Source organism: Gadus macrocephalus, chromosome 8 (genome assembly GCF_031168955.1).
Source record: "Gadus macrocephalus chromosome 8, ASM3116895v1".
Lineage (NCBI taxonomy): Eukaryota > Metazoa > Chordata > Actinopteri > Gadiformes > Gadidae > Gadus > Gadus macrocephalus.
In genome coordinates this window covers 5,775,822-5,788,591 of record NC_082389.1, presented here as the reverse complement: position 1 = coordinate 5,788,591, position 12,770 = coordinate 5,775,822, and the positions used below count along the sequence as shown (strand labels likewise).

Here is a 12,770-nt window from a genome sequence, read left to right as displayed (position 1 = left end):
GGTAAGCATTGGTACACACACACACACACACACGCACACCTACATACACTCATCACACACGCACATACACACATACACACACACACACACACACACACACACACACATACACACACGCAGGCACACACACACACACACACACACACACACACACACACACACACACACAAACACAACCAACACAATATTATGTACGGCTGGCATGCAGACAGCTACAAACACTCTGGTACACACAGACACAATGGAGCCCTGGTACACACGTACACACATGCGTACTGAAAGCTAGTGTGGTATGCACAAATACACACCCAAACCACCAGCTTTTACAAACCCCAAACCAACCCAAATAATAATGGTTTGGTTTTTCGTATGACATCCCCAATTCCGGTAGGGGTTGGCTAGGTGTTTTCAAATGTCAACCCATTCCCTACAAGAAATCATAATTTATAGATTTTTCGCGGGTCAGATTGCATATTGTTCTTTCACAAAGGCTAGGTCACCCTCTCACCAGATAATGGGCCTTTTAATGTGTAATGCCATTCAGGTCTGTTTAATGGAGATGATTATGCAGTAATGGCCCAGGCCATTTGTCAAATTGGCACGGCATCAGAGATGCCATTTGCCTGGTGTTGGGGAATGAGCGCTCTCCCTCTGATTCTAGAGACTCGCTCGCTGAGCGGGAGCGATCCTCCTCTGGTTTCAAATGTCTGTTAAGGCTCAAACACTTTCCTGCGACTACGTATTTATTGAGCCAGATCCCTCTGACTCTACACGCACTCCCAGAAGGATCCATTTTCTCTGTCTCTCTGTCTCTCTCTGTCTCTGTCTCTCTGTCTCTCTGTCTCTCTCGCTCTCTCTCTCCCTCTCTCCGTCTTCCAACGCTGTAGGACTTTGCTGTCAAACACGCCATCGACATGTGCGCTTTTGTCACTGTCATACCTTTCGCTTCGCAGACAGACAGGTTAGGATGGCTTATTATACGCCATCTCCCATCTCTCTCCCTGTGTCTCCTTCTGTCACTCGCTCCCTATCTCTCATCCTCGTCCTTTCTCTCTGTTGCTCTCTCGCTCTCTATCTGCCGCTCTCTCTCCCACCTGAGCTACATTAGCTGTGTCTGCTCTACAGCTGTCAGCTTCTGATCTCATTGGGAATTTTTAGGAATGAGAGCGAGAGAAAGCTCTCTTCGCCTTGCTGCAGATCAATATAGGCACTACCTTCCTTCTTTGCCCCTGCTTTCAAATTACCGATATGCAGTGTTGCCACAGTTACCTTGAAAAAGTAATCTGATTACTGACTACTAGTTACTCCTTAAAATAGTGACTTAGTTACTTTACTGATTACTTGATTTTAAAAGTAACTAAGTTAGATTACAAGTTACTTTATTTGTTACATTTGGTCTTCCAATTCTGCGCAGGGGGCTGGTAGGGGGAATTCGGGGGGGCCCATCAGTACCTCTTGTATACAGGTCCCAGAATTTGGTGCTACGGCCCCGGTTGCACACAATGACACAAGGCTTTCAACCGCTTCCATCAACTTTTAGTGCGTAGACAAAATATCACTGCACGCTTTACGGGGCGATCGCCGGACACAGCTCCACACATGCACGCACGCACACACGCACTCACGCACGCATGCACGCACACACGCACGCACCCAAATCCACACACACAATCACGCACGCAGCACCGCGCGACTAATTCCGCCGCCAATAACAACTGGTGGCGCGGACTCTGGAGAGTCAAGGTCGACACTCGCCTCTGATAAATTGAAGTCTTTGGAGACTCACGCTTCACACACACATGCACTCTCACACTAACAGACAGACAGGCAGACAGACAGACAGACAGAAAGACACACACAAACTACTCCATCAGTCTCAACGCCAATCGTCAATAGTAACGCACAGTGACTTTGATGAGGAACTTTAATCTGATAACTGGTTTGGAAATAGTAAGTGGTCCGAGGCCAGTAACGCGTTACTGGCATCACTGCCGATATGAGGAAGTAATCGGAATTCCTCCCCCGCTAACTCTCTCTTTGGGAAGTTCACACAACTTACAGTTGACTCAGAACAACGCAAAGTCATTACCCACCTGAGCACGACTGCATGTGAAGAAAAGCATACCCAATATGTTGTTAATCTCTCCCACACCCAGGTTGTCCTGCTTTTTCTTTGAAACTAGAAATGTCACCCACACAGCGAAACCCCCCAGTGCGCTGAGAGACGCAACAGGGGGTCATAACGTCTCATAGCTCGTACTTTTTAGTCACGATTTCTGCATTTTGACTCGTATGTTTTATTCCTGATACCGACATTAGGACTTGTACGTTTTAGTCATGATTTCTGCATTTGGACTCATACGTTTTTTTCCGATTGCTACGCTTGGACACGGACGTTTTGTCTCGATATCTACATTTGGATTTGTATGTTTTAGTCCGATTTCTTAATTTGGAAGCTTAAGTTTAGTCCAGATTTCTACATTTGAATATAATGTAGAAATATTTTTTAGTACGTCATTGAGCACATAAAGCACACACCTTACACCTCATCCTTGTATCTTTTCATTGTAAACATGCTTCTCTGTGGTGGCGTCCGTTACAGGGGAAGATGACAGCATGGCCGGGAAGAAGAAGGTGACCGTGGAAGACGTGTTCGGCTCGGCCCTGCACATCCATCAACCTGAGGGCACATGGCTGAGTGGTACGTAGCCTCAACTTTGATAGAAAATACATTTGATGCATCCTCCTGTGAATGGACAAGGCTACGGCCACTTGTCTAGCATAAGAATGCAAGGGTTGGGTTAGGTTTGAGGGTAAAGTACACCTCAAAGTGGAAGTATCTCCAGATATCTATTTTAATAAATGTCTGTTATGTCATTTTACAATTACATTTGCATTTACTGTACATTGAGGGCATTTAGCAGACGTTTTTAACCAAAGCGACTTATAATAAGTGTTTTTGTCAGAAGTAAGAGAAACAATATATCACTGTCGGTACAGAAAGGATGTTCATAGAACCGAGTGCCAAGCACTAACAGTTGTTTGGTTAACCCATTCCCCGTACACAACAAAGACAGCTAGGATAAGATACTACATAATGCTAAGTGCTTTTTTTTAAGTGCAAGCACATACAACACACAATAAGTGCTATGTCACTATCTATCACTGAATGTGGTAACACAATGGTGGTTGAGCCTTGGGCCCACTAATAAATGCCCATGCATTTGCAGTATTATGAATGTGATGAACTAGACGGTTTGGATTTCTTGAAAGAAAATGGCCACTTATCGAAAAAAGTGTCACCCAAGGGGGACGACAAATAGATCGAAACATAAATATTTTACACTACCGCTTCAACAACATTATTTTACCCTAAGGGGATGCATGCATTTTAGAAAAGATTGGTTGCGTGATAATTATAGTCCTCATTTGCTTATGCAGTCTCTGACCTGTCCTGTATCATGTGGCAAGTCAACTTCCAAGGACCCGGATCCAGATTGCATAGACCCTCCATGGTTTTCTAATGCCGAGTTTCCGATGCAGGGTTCGGTACGGTTCGGTTCGCCTCAGTCCGGTGGGGAGGGGGCGGTATAACCAAGGGCGTCAGTTTGTTTTTAGAAGTGGTGGGGACACGAACCATAAGCTTGAGTGTGGTCTGAAAAGTGCTGGGTACCCTTATGTAAGCTATTCATCCATTCAACGCTGCATTACAATATGCTGTACAGTGTATTGTCAGGTGTTGAAATTATTCAAATACTGGTTCGGAAAATTAGTATTTGAAGCTTAAATCAGTATTCGGAGCTTCGTTCTTTTTTTTTTTCACGTGACTTTACCAGAGCGAGGGAGGGAGGCAAACTATAAGCGTCAGCGACACCAAGCAGAGAAGCGAGAGAGGTGGAGGAAGAATAGATATCTTGTTTCCCTTTACTTTATAACACAACATTAGCGGGATCTCTGGAGGAAAAGTAATACTTAAAACCTTAGCTTAGTTGTTTGTTTACGTTCGCTGTACAGCGCCGCGCCAATCAACTGTGACTGGCTTGCTGCAGAGCGTGAGCGTCTTGGGAATACCCGGTCAATATAATGGATATAATATGGACACATAAGACAATCAATATTCGGGTATTTGTTATGGATTTATTGTACAAATTCCCTGAAAAGATGCACGTTCCAGGATGAATTGAAAAGCTCCCGTAAGGGCTGAGATGGCAGAGAACAGCTGAGATGGCAGAGAACAGCTGATTTGGAACTCAACAGCCGTTCGCTTTCACAGGGAAAAACGAAGGAACTTCAACCTACTTAGGCCTACTAATTAACGGTCAAAAGCTATTAAATCGTCAACAAAATATGCAGATACTGTCAAAATCGGTTCGAGGGAGTATATAAGGATTATTAATGTTGTTTTTGATGGTGTTTTTTTCTGGAACGAGTATTCGAATATTCGCTCCGAAAAACCGAAGTATTCGAAGCCTGAAAAATGGCATTCGGGCCAGGCCTATGGAGATCCTATTCGAACAATAAAAGTTGAAAACCACAGTTTGTGTTTTGGCTTGTTTTGCAAAACGGCGTTGGAAACACCAGGGTATTGGCTCGGGATATGTAGGCCTAATACTAGTGCACACAGGACAAAGAACAGTGTTGGCAATTTAACACTTATCTTGACATCAACAAAGTTTACCAGACAAACAATGCCAGACTGTAAAGGGGGTATGAAATGAAACGAGGTACTGAGCATCAGCCTTTTGAAGACGAGCAAGGGCTGCTGGTAGCATGTTATGCTGCATTAAAAAAATAAGAAAAATACAAGCACCCAGAGGAGAATTGCATCTGCCAAATCCTGACCACCAGTAAACACTTGCGAAGGACCAATGTAGACTTCACTCATTACAACATCATAAGAAAATTGTCCGCAAATAAAATCCCCTTCAGTTTAGGATAATCACACAGGTTATGCGAGAACATATTTATGTCAGGATAGGCCTACCGGGCTCCAAGTCGTCACATATCTCAATCAGACAAAACCCACTATAACCACATTGGCATAGCAATCGCACCGTGTGTAGCTGCTACTAGCTGCAATCTATATATACAATGCATACTAACTGGAGCACCAACCAGAATCAGATCAAAATCGCTTAGGACCGTGGGTAACCTTTGGCCAGGTCATCACGATTCACGAGCAAACAGAACCAGCAGCAAAGTTTACGTAAACCAATTTCTTACCTTATGTGGCCCTCCACATGCAGGCTAGATGACGTATCCATATCGATATGCAGTGTCACAAACATGCTTTTTATAGGAAGCAAAAGGACCGGCTATTTTCTGAATAAAAATGTCAATTTTGGCTGTCTGTCTTGAAACTTCTCCAGTGCGTTCACACCAAACGCAACGGGACGACAAGATCCCATACAAAGTGAACGGATAGACGCGTATCGGGCGAATTTTTTTGATTTGTCGCACCACACTTTCGGCGTGCACAGGCGAGCGCGTTCACGAGGATTTGTGGCGCGACAAATTTAAACTTTGACACGAATTTCGCGTGATGACAGCCAATCAGCGTTCAACAGCGTGGCCACTGAGTGACATGTGTAACGTAACAGCCAATCAGCGTTCAACCGTCAAACTCAGCGCAGTGCAGTCCGGGGTGTACTGCAGCATGGAGGAGAAAGTGATTGTTGCCGTTTGTGACTCTCGGAGCTCTAGAGTGGCGAAGTCACGCCCCTTCCGGTAGGGCTCATGGGACCTATGAGATCGAAAAATATGAATGGGTGTCAATGGAGAGAAAATAATTATTTTCTGGTCCCAGTCTTTATATGCCCTGGATTACACATATGTTGTTTGTGGATTTAAATGATAATTTTTCATGCAAAGAAAACTAAAAATGTTCGTGAAGAAGTTTGATAATTTTAGGTTTTATGTGAGGCCGCTTTGTGAACTACAGCTCTTCGCTGCTCTCGACGCATATGATATACGTCACCACACCCGCCCTTGGAACTCGGCACAGAGATGGCGATCTCTCTGCCCCACTTCACCGCTTTTTCCAAGGGGAGGATAAAAGCATCGAAAGAGGTGAAAACCATTATAAGTCGGGGCACGTGCAGAGTTTCAGTTATGCCGATGGGAAGATTGTCGGTCTTCTCCACGCCAGTCGCAGGGAGCGTGACGTCACATACGAGCCGTGTAGTCTTTCTCGTTGTGTTTTCTCTACAGCCTTTATCTGAACAATTACACAATAAACGGTCGAACTCTTTGCATGAAAAATTATCCTTTAAATCCACAAACAACATATGTGTAATCCAGGGCATATAAAGACCGGGACCAGAAAATAATTATTTTCTCTCCATTGACACCCATTCATATTTTTCGATCTCATAGGTCCCATGAGCCCTACCGGAAGAGGCGTGACTTCGCTACTCTATATATAATAGTATATAATATAATATAATTGTATATATAATATCACGGCCAAAAGCTCTGTGTGCCTCCGGATGGCCGTAGCGCATAGGGATTGGGCTTCTCGGGAGTCGGGGTTTGTTTACCGGCGTTGCTATGGGTTCCGGTCTTGTGTGTTCCAACGGTTTATTAGGTAGGCCTATCTAATAAATGATGTCTTCGAGCGCGCCTATCGCATGATTTTAGACTCGACGATTTCGGTTTAGTATGTGGGGATTTTTTCAGTCGCAATTGGTTTGCACATTTTTAAAACTGGTGGGGACAAAATTCATATTTCAAATAGTGGGGGGGACATGTCCCCCGTAATCGACGCCTATGGGTATAACCCAGCTCAGTTCCGAGGTCGCGTTTCCACCGCCGACAGTACCCTTTACGGTAGGCCGTGTAGCCTGCTCAATAAAAACAATGGAAAAGAGGAACGCGACACATTAAACCAAGAACTACCATGGAAGTAGTCCAGCAACAGTTTCGGAACGTCTCCACCTCCTTGTTCGCCCAAGCTAAAGTTTTGCGTGACATGTCCATTGTCCAGAATAATACCTTGCGGGTACTGTTTGTTTGTTTTTATCCCCATATCGCCCGGAAGTGACGATTCTGTCGACCAATCAACGGAGGGGGTGTGTAGCTCGAATTTTCCGGCACCCTTTCAGGCGTCTCAGTAGCCCAACGGAGGAGTAGGCCTACTGAAGACGAGGGCAAAACGAGTACGGCTCAGTCCGGGTCACGCCCACTTTTGGCGGTGGAAACGCAATCCGTACCGCATCTTTGCGAACCGAACCGTACCACACCCTGCAGTGGAAACGCGGCATAATGGCGCATTTCCACCAGGGTGCGGTTCGCTTCGCTTCGCCTCAGTCCGGTAGAGAGGGGGCGGTATAGCCCAGCCCAGTTCCGAGGTTCCGGTATGACTCAGTCCGGGTAACGCCCACTTTTGGTGGTGGAAACATGATCCTTGCCGCACCTTTGCGAACCGAACTGAACCGCACCACACCAGCCGATGGAAACGCGCGATAATGCTCATTGTTCAGCTCACTGCCCCCTGCTGGCAGAGACAAACGGTGTCAAACTGTGCCAGCCAAGAGGCTGAAGTAAGACCGCTTGGTGTATTGATCAGGGATGGGCAGCAGAGGTACTAGTAATTACCCCTGGAGCTATTGATACCGACTCTATCAGGCTATTGATCGTTTCAAGGGTTTAACGTTATTGTTGGAAGAAAGCAATAGCAACGACCTTGTGCATGTGAGCTTGTATAAAAAAAAATGTTGGCTGATATAAAGAAAACATCTTTAGAATGGACTTCCAGTATTACAGATCGTTTCTCAGAGCTAGCATTGTGAAGAGGGGTTACTGATGGGTTAATTTCTATCAACCGTGTAAATGTAAATGTAATTACATTTTTCTGCCAGAATTGTATTGAACAAAAACCTCTTGAACTGTGCTTCTTTCTCCCAGCATGTTTACAAGGTTTTAGACAAGATTCCTAGCCAAATGCATCTTCAAATGTACAGACTCATACGTATTTAGAATATTAAGAATGGGTGAACTACCTATCACGGTGGTTTGCACACACACAACCCAACATCAAACGCTGGTTGTAGATTGTCCACATTCAAAATCAGACATACGCGTATAGACAGGCTAAGCTCATTCCCTCCCCTATACTTTCAACGTATCCTGCTGCGATTTATTGTTTGTTTGACGTTAGGGCCTGTGTTAAGCGCTTTTATTGTTTAGCCCGGAGCCGTCTTGTTACAGGACAAACGGTTGTAAAAGAGTGCCCGATGGTCAAGTAGCAGCTTGAACTCTTTCCATAAAGCAGCTTGTCTGAGATATTGATCAAAGAGAACTCTGGGTTGTGACTAGATGGTATCTGATCCTACTGCCAGAAGCCCCCACGGCACGAGTCGCACTCGACATCTCGTACATCAAACGCTTACCTCAGACTCTCGCCTCGCACGTGCGCTACGCTGCGGAGAGGTAGTGTGCCAGTACGATGTACCCAACGTTGCGCTCTTCAAGCCTTGCATATCTTAAACTCTCATAGCATAACTGCTTATGTCATATTTGAAGGTTAATTTGGTATTTAGCTTCAACAATGCACAAGTCAAATAGAGGACTTGAGAGTAGAGTTACGTTAGATATCAAATTTGGCCATTTGAGGCCAACGATATGCGGTCAGAATGTACCAGCTTTACTGGCTGGCGCTGGGAGAAATACCGATAGATATTATCATTATATTCTTGCTGTCGGAAACACTCCACCTCCACCTCCTCCACCTCCACCTCCTCCACCTCCACCACCTCCACCACAACACCATTTCCTCCACCACAACAACGACAACACGTCTTCATCTTCAGTTTTTACTTACCGTGACAGCTCTTGTCTTTGATGGCGCATCGCACTGACGACGACAGCTGTACTGTTAGGTGACATCGCAGTAAGGTGCTGTTAGGACGACATTCCTATCAGAGGGAGCTGTTGATGCCGAGGCAATGAAAAGTGCGAAAGGTGAGACGTCTGGTTACAGTCACCCTATCTACAGCAGTGTGCAGTGTCGATAGGGTGATGGTACTTAGCTAATAGTACTTTGCTAATAGTGCTAGGTGTGAGAACAGTGTGTCTGAACGGTGTGTGAACCAAGGCTTTCTGGCGATCAGACGGCGCCGTCAAGGCCGCTGCAATGCTTCAAACGCATTAGCTTGTCGCCGCCTTGGTCATACAGAAAGAAACACTTGGTCATACTTTACACACTTTACCACAGCATTAGCCTACTGAATGCCACAGATATATTTCAAGCATCGGACTGAATGCCACATAAATATATAATTATGTTTTTGCACGTTTGCAACGTTTAAAAGTTCAGGGAAATGTAGATGCCTCTACTAGTGTTGCTTAAGCCTTTTGAGGCAGTGTTGTTTCTGAATATTAGTGTTAAGGGCCAATAATGCTTACTATCATACATTAGTCACCATGTCTGTGGACACATTTGTATGCAATCACGTGTTAATATCCCCCCCCCCCCCCCAAATCTCACTCTGAACTTAAGAGCCCTGCAAATCACATCAGCTTGTTTTGTATAATTGTATTATTTGATATGCGCTACAGAGCTACGGTTAAAAAGGCTTTGTCAATTTCTGAGAAGGCGTCTGTGTTTCATTTTCTTCCCCACTTAGTTCAGAGCCGCTTGTTTAAATGCAGACGTTATGCCACCGCCATCTCTTTCTGCGTTTCAGAGTGGAACTTTTCCCCCTTCCTTTAAAGATGGTCTGTTTGATTGATGGAAAGCAATAGTAGCAGGCGGCAACAAGGCCAGAGTGCAGTCCCCAAAGCAGATGGGAGAAGCTAATTAACTTCACTAGCATAACATTCATGCTGTCGCCACTTCTAAACCACCACCACCTCCTCAACCTCCACCACCTCCTCCACCACAACACCACCTTCACTAACACAACACGCACACGTCTGTGTAGCTTAAAACACCGCTCCTCACATCCGTGCACTGATGCGTACAGAGCTCACACCGCCCGCTGTAATGACGGCACCGTAGGAAGAACAACACCCTATTCTCCAGCGTCCTACTTAGCCCGAGTGTGCAACTGCGTCTTTTTGCTGTAATGATCACAACTGTGTTCCCGCAAACAGTCTCCAGGTGATATCAATTAGTTTTTGTTAACTTTGGAAACTTTGGAACATCCTGATACATCCGGGGCTAGTTCCTGCGAATGTGTCCTTCAAACTGAGGGTCAGCATCCTAATCTGACAGGAGATCCGACTGGGGTCTGTCGATTGAGTTACTTTAACACAATCAACAGTGATTTGCAGGTATAAAGACCTTCCCTGAAATGAAATCCAATAGGACAACCGTGTACTTCATTGTTCCTCATCAATATTTTGTGGGCTTATATTTTTGCAGCGTTGCATACCGGCTCCCTGCAGCTCTTTGAGTACCGCCGTGCTCTGCAGTCTCCAGACCTCCTGACCTCTGGGTCTCGCGACGTAGTGTTCCGGGCTGGTCCTAATTAATAATTTCCGGCAAGTTTAGCCTAAGCCCAGTCTCACTTACTTCTGCTAGAACAAAAAGGAACTGGGAGATAAAACGACAAACCCTTTGTCTTTTTTGTCTTTTTGAAAGATGTTTGCTTCATTAGTTTGAGGAAGATAAATGCGGTGTTGAAAGGAAAGGAAAACAGCCAGAGGCATGAATTGAGCTTTGAGTGCGGTTAGCGGAGCGTTGGTGGGGAGAGTGATGTAAACAAGAGGTTTGTGGAAATGTTATGCTCAGATGGTAGCTTTCAGATGGTAGGACCACCATATGGGTTTCTTCACTCACTCCTTCACAGTAGCGCACACTATTGCATCTTGGTCAGAATTTGGATTGGTTACCGATTCAGGAGATAATTTACTTTCCGTTCAATTTCTTTAATATAGAAGCATATCTGCTAGCTGCCTCAATGCAATATCACCGCACTACAATGCTGTCAGGGGATATCATTCAAAGTGCTTGAGCTCGGCATTGCACAGATGAGCCGCAGTAATAGAATTACTAACCCTAATTAAGTTGGCTGGGTCGGGACGTCCTGGACTGAGCTCACACCAGCATTCACAACCTGTTAGTGTCCAGCCTTGCTCCAAATTGGCAGTGAAATCGAATTGGATCGCACTGCCTCCTGCCAGCACGCAGGAAGACAAAATGTCAACGTCTGAAAAATTCATCTGGCCGGCGTGGGAGTAAGCAAAGCTGGTGACTGGCCCTTTAGTGCCATCCCCGTCTGTCCTAGCAGTTAGGTCTGTGAATCCTAGCTCTCCGCCTCACACATAACGCTGGTTATAGCCCCCTGAGGACTCCAAAGGGCGGCGTCGAAGCAGCGCATCTGACTGTTTAAAATCGTCTGTGATGTGGCAAGTGTTAACACATCAGATAATATTGCCGTGGTAACTGCTCAGAAGGAAAGCTCCCTTGGGGGGTGGGGGGGAGGTGTGCGGTGTGTGGAACGGTTTGTGGAACGGTGGGGGGACATGATGTGGCACTTTGGCACTGGGCCAGAGGGCAGCGACATCAGACCGTGTGTGTGTGTGTGTGCGTCGGCCTGGTGAGGGATGGTCGCCGGGATGCACAGCGGTGGCCGACTGACGGCCTCAGCTCAGGAGTTAGAGGAGGCCGGTTGCCTAGTAACCGGAAGGATGCTAGTTCGATCCCTGGAGTGTCGAGGTGTCCTTGAGCAAGGCACCTGACCCTAACCGCTCACGACGAGCTGGCTGTCGCCGGATGTGTGCGTGGTCGACCCACCGTTGGTGTATGAGTGTGTGAATGAACAGTTGTAAGGATGCTAGTTTGACCCCCGGCTCCTCCTAGCTGTGTGTCGAGGTGACCCTGAGCAAGGCACCTGAGCCTAACTGCTCCCGGAGAGCTGGCTGTCGCCGGATGTGTGGTCGACTCCACCGTTGGTGTGTGAGTGTATGTGTGAATCATTGTAAGACGCTTTGGTCAAACGCATCTGCTACATCCCCTAAATATAAATGCTAATGTAAATGACTGGTTTAACGGCAGCACTCTGTCCGGTCGATGTTGTGCATGACAAGCACGTCTCAGGGACGGGGAGCACAATGGGAGTGGATCTTCAGTCACTCAGCGGATGAGGAGCCTGCGTTGCCTCTTTAACGGTGAGCTCTTCCCCTTTGCGTGTTCGCCTCTTCTTTGCCTTCTCCCCAGACAATGAACTGCTGTTTCGCTCAAGGGACGGCAACGTGCTCAGATTCAACGCGGACACACTGGAGAAGCACATTCTGGTGAACAGCAAGATGTTTGTGAGTAGCGTGAGGCCGTGTCCTGTGTTCGACCCTGTAAACAACACACCCAAACGCACCGGAGCTCAATCGGGGGAAGCAATCTTTGATGATGCTTTCTGCTCCTGCCTAGGAAACATACAAAGCCACCAAGTACCAGCTCTCCCCTGACATGCAACACGTGCTGCTGGCCTACGGTGTGACTCCGGTAAGACGTCACTAACCAGAGCGTTTACCTGCTTCACCTTCAAGGTTCAGGGTTCAACGAGCGTGTCACTGTTTGGGTCTCTGTTTGTGTCTCTGCAGGCCTACCGACACTCCTACGCAGCCAGCTACATCGTCTGCAGCCTCGTGGACCCGTGAGCCTCACCTGTTCTCGGGCGATCTGGTGGAGAGAGAGAGAGAGAGAGAGAGAGAGAGAGAGAGAGAGAGAGAGAGAGAGAGAGAGAGAGAGAGAGAGAGAAGCGAGAGAGAGAGAGAGAGAGAGAGAGAGAGAGAGAGAGAGAGAGAGAGAGAGAGAGAGAGAGAGGGAG

At 46.5% G+C, this 12,770-nt stretch overlaps 1 protein-coding gene across 1 annotated transcript in view; it reads left to right on the top strand.

The window, feature by feature from the left end:
- LOC132462706 (dipeptidyl aminopeptidase-like protein 6) overlaps nucleotides 1–12,770 on the top strand; it is a 67,195-nt gene that overhangs the window by 35,607 nt on the left and 18,818 nt on the right. Inside the window, exons 3-5 of the mRNA XM_060058405.1 lie at nucleotides 2,603–2,701; nucleotides 12,164–12,258; nucleotides 12,371–12,445. Coding sequence (XP_059914388.1) covers nucleotides 2,603–2,701; nucleotides 12,164–12,258; nucleotides 12,371–12,445 — 269 coding nt within the window. The remainder of the gene's footprint in view (nucleotides 1–2,602; nucleotides 2,702–12,163; nucleotides 12,259–12,370; nucleotides 12,446–12,770) is intronic.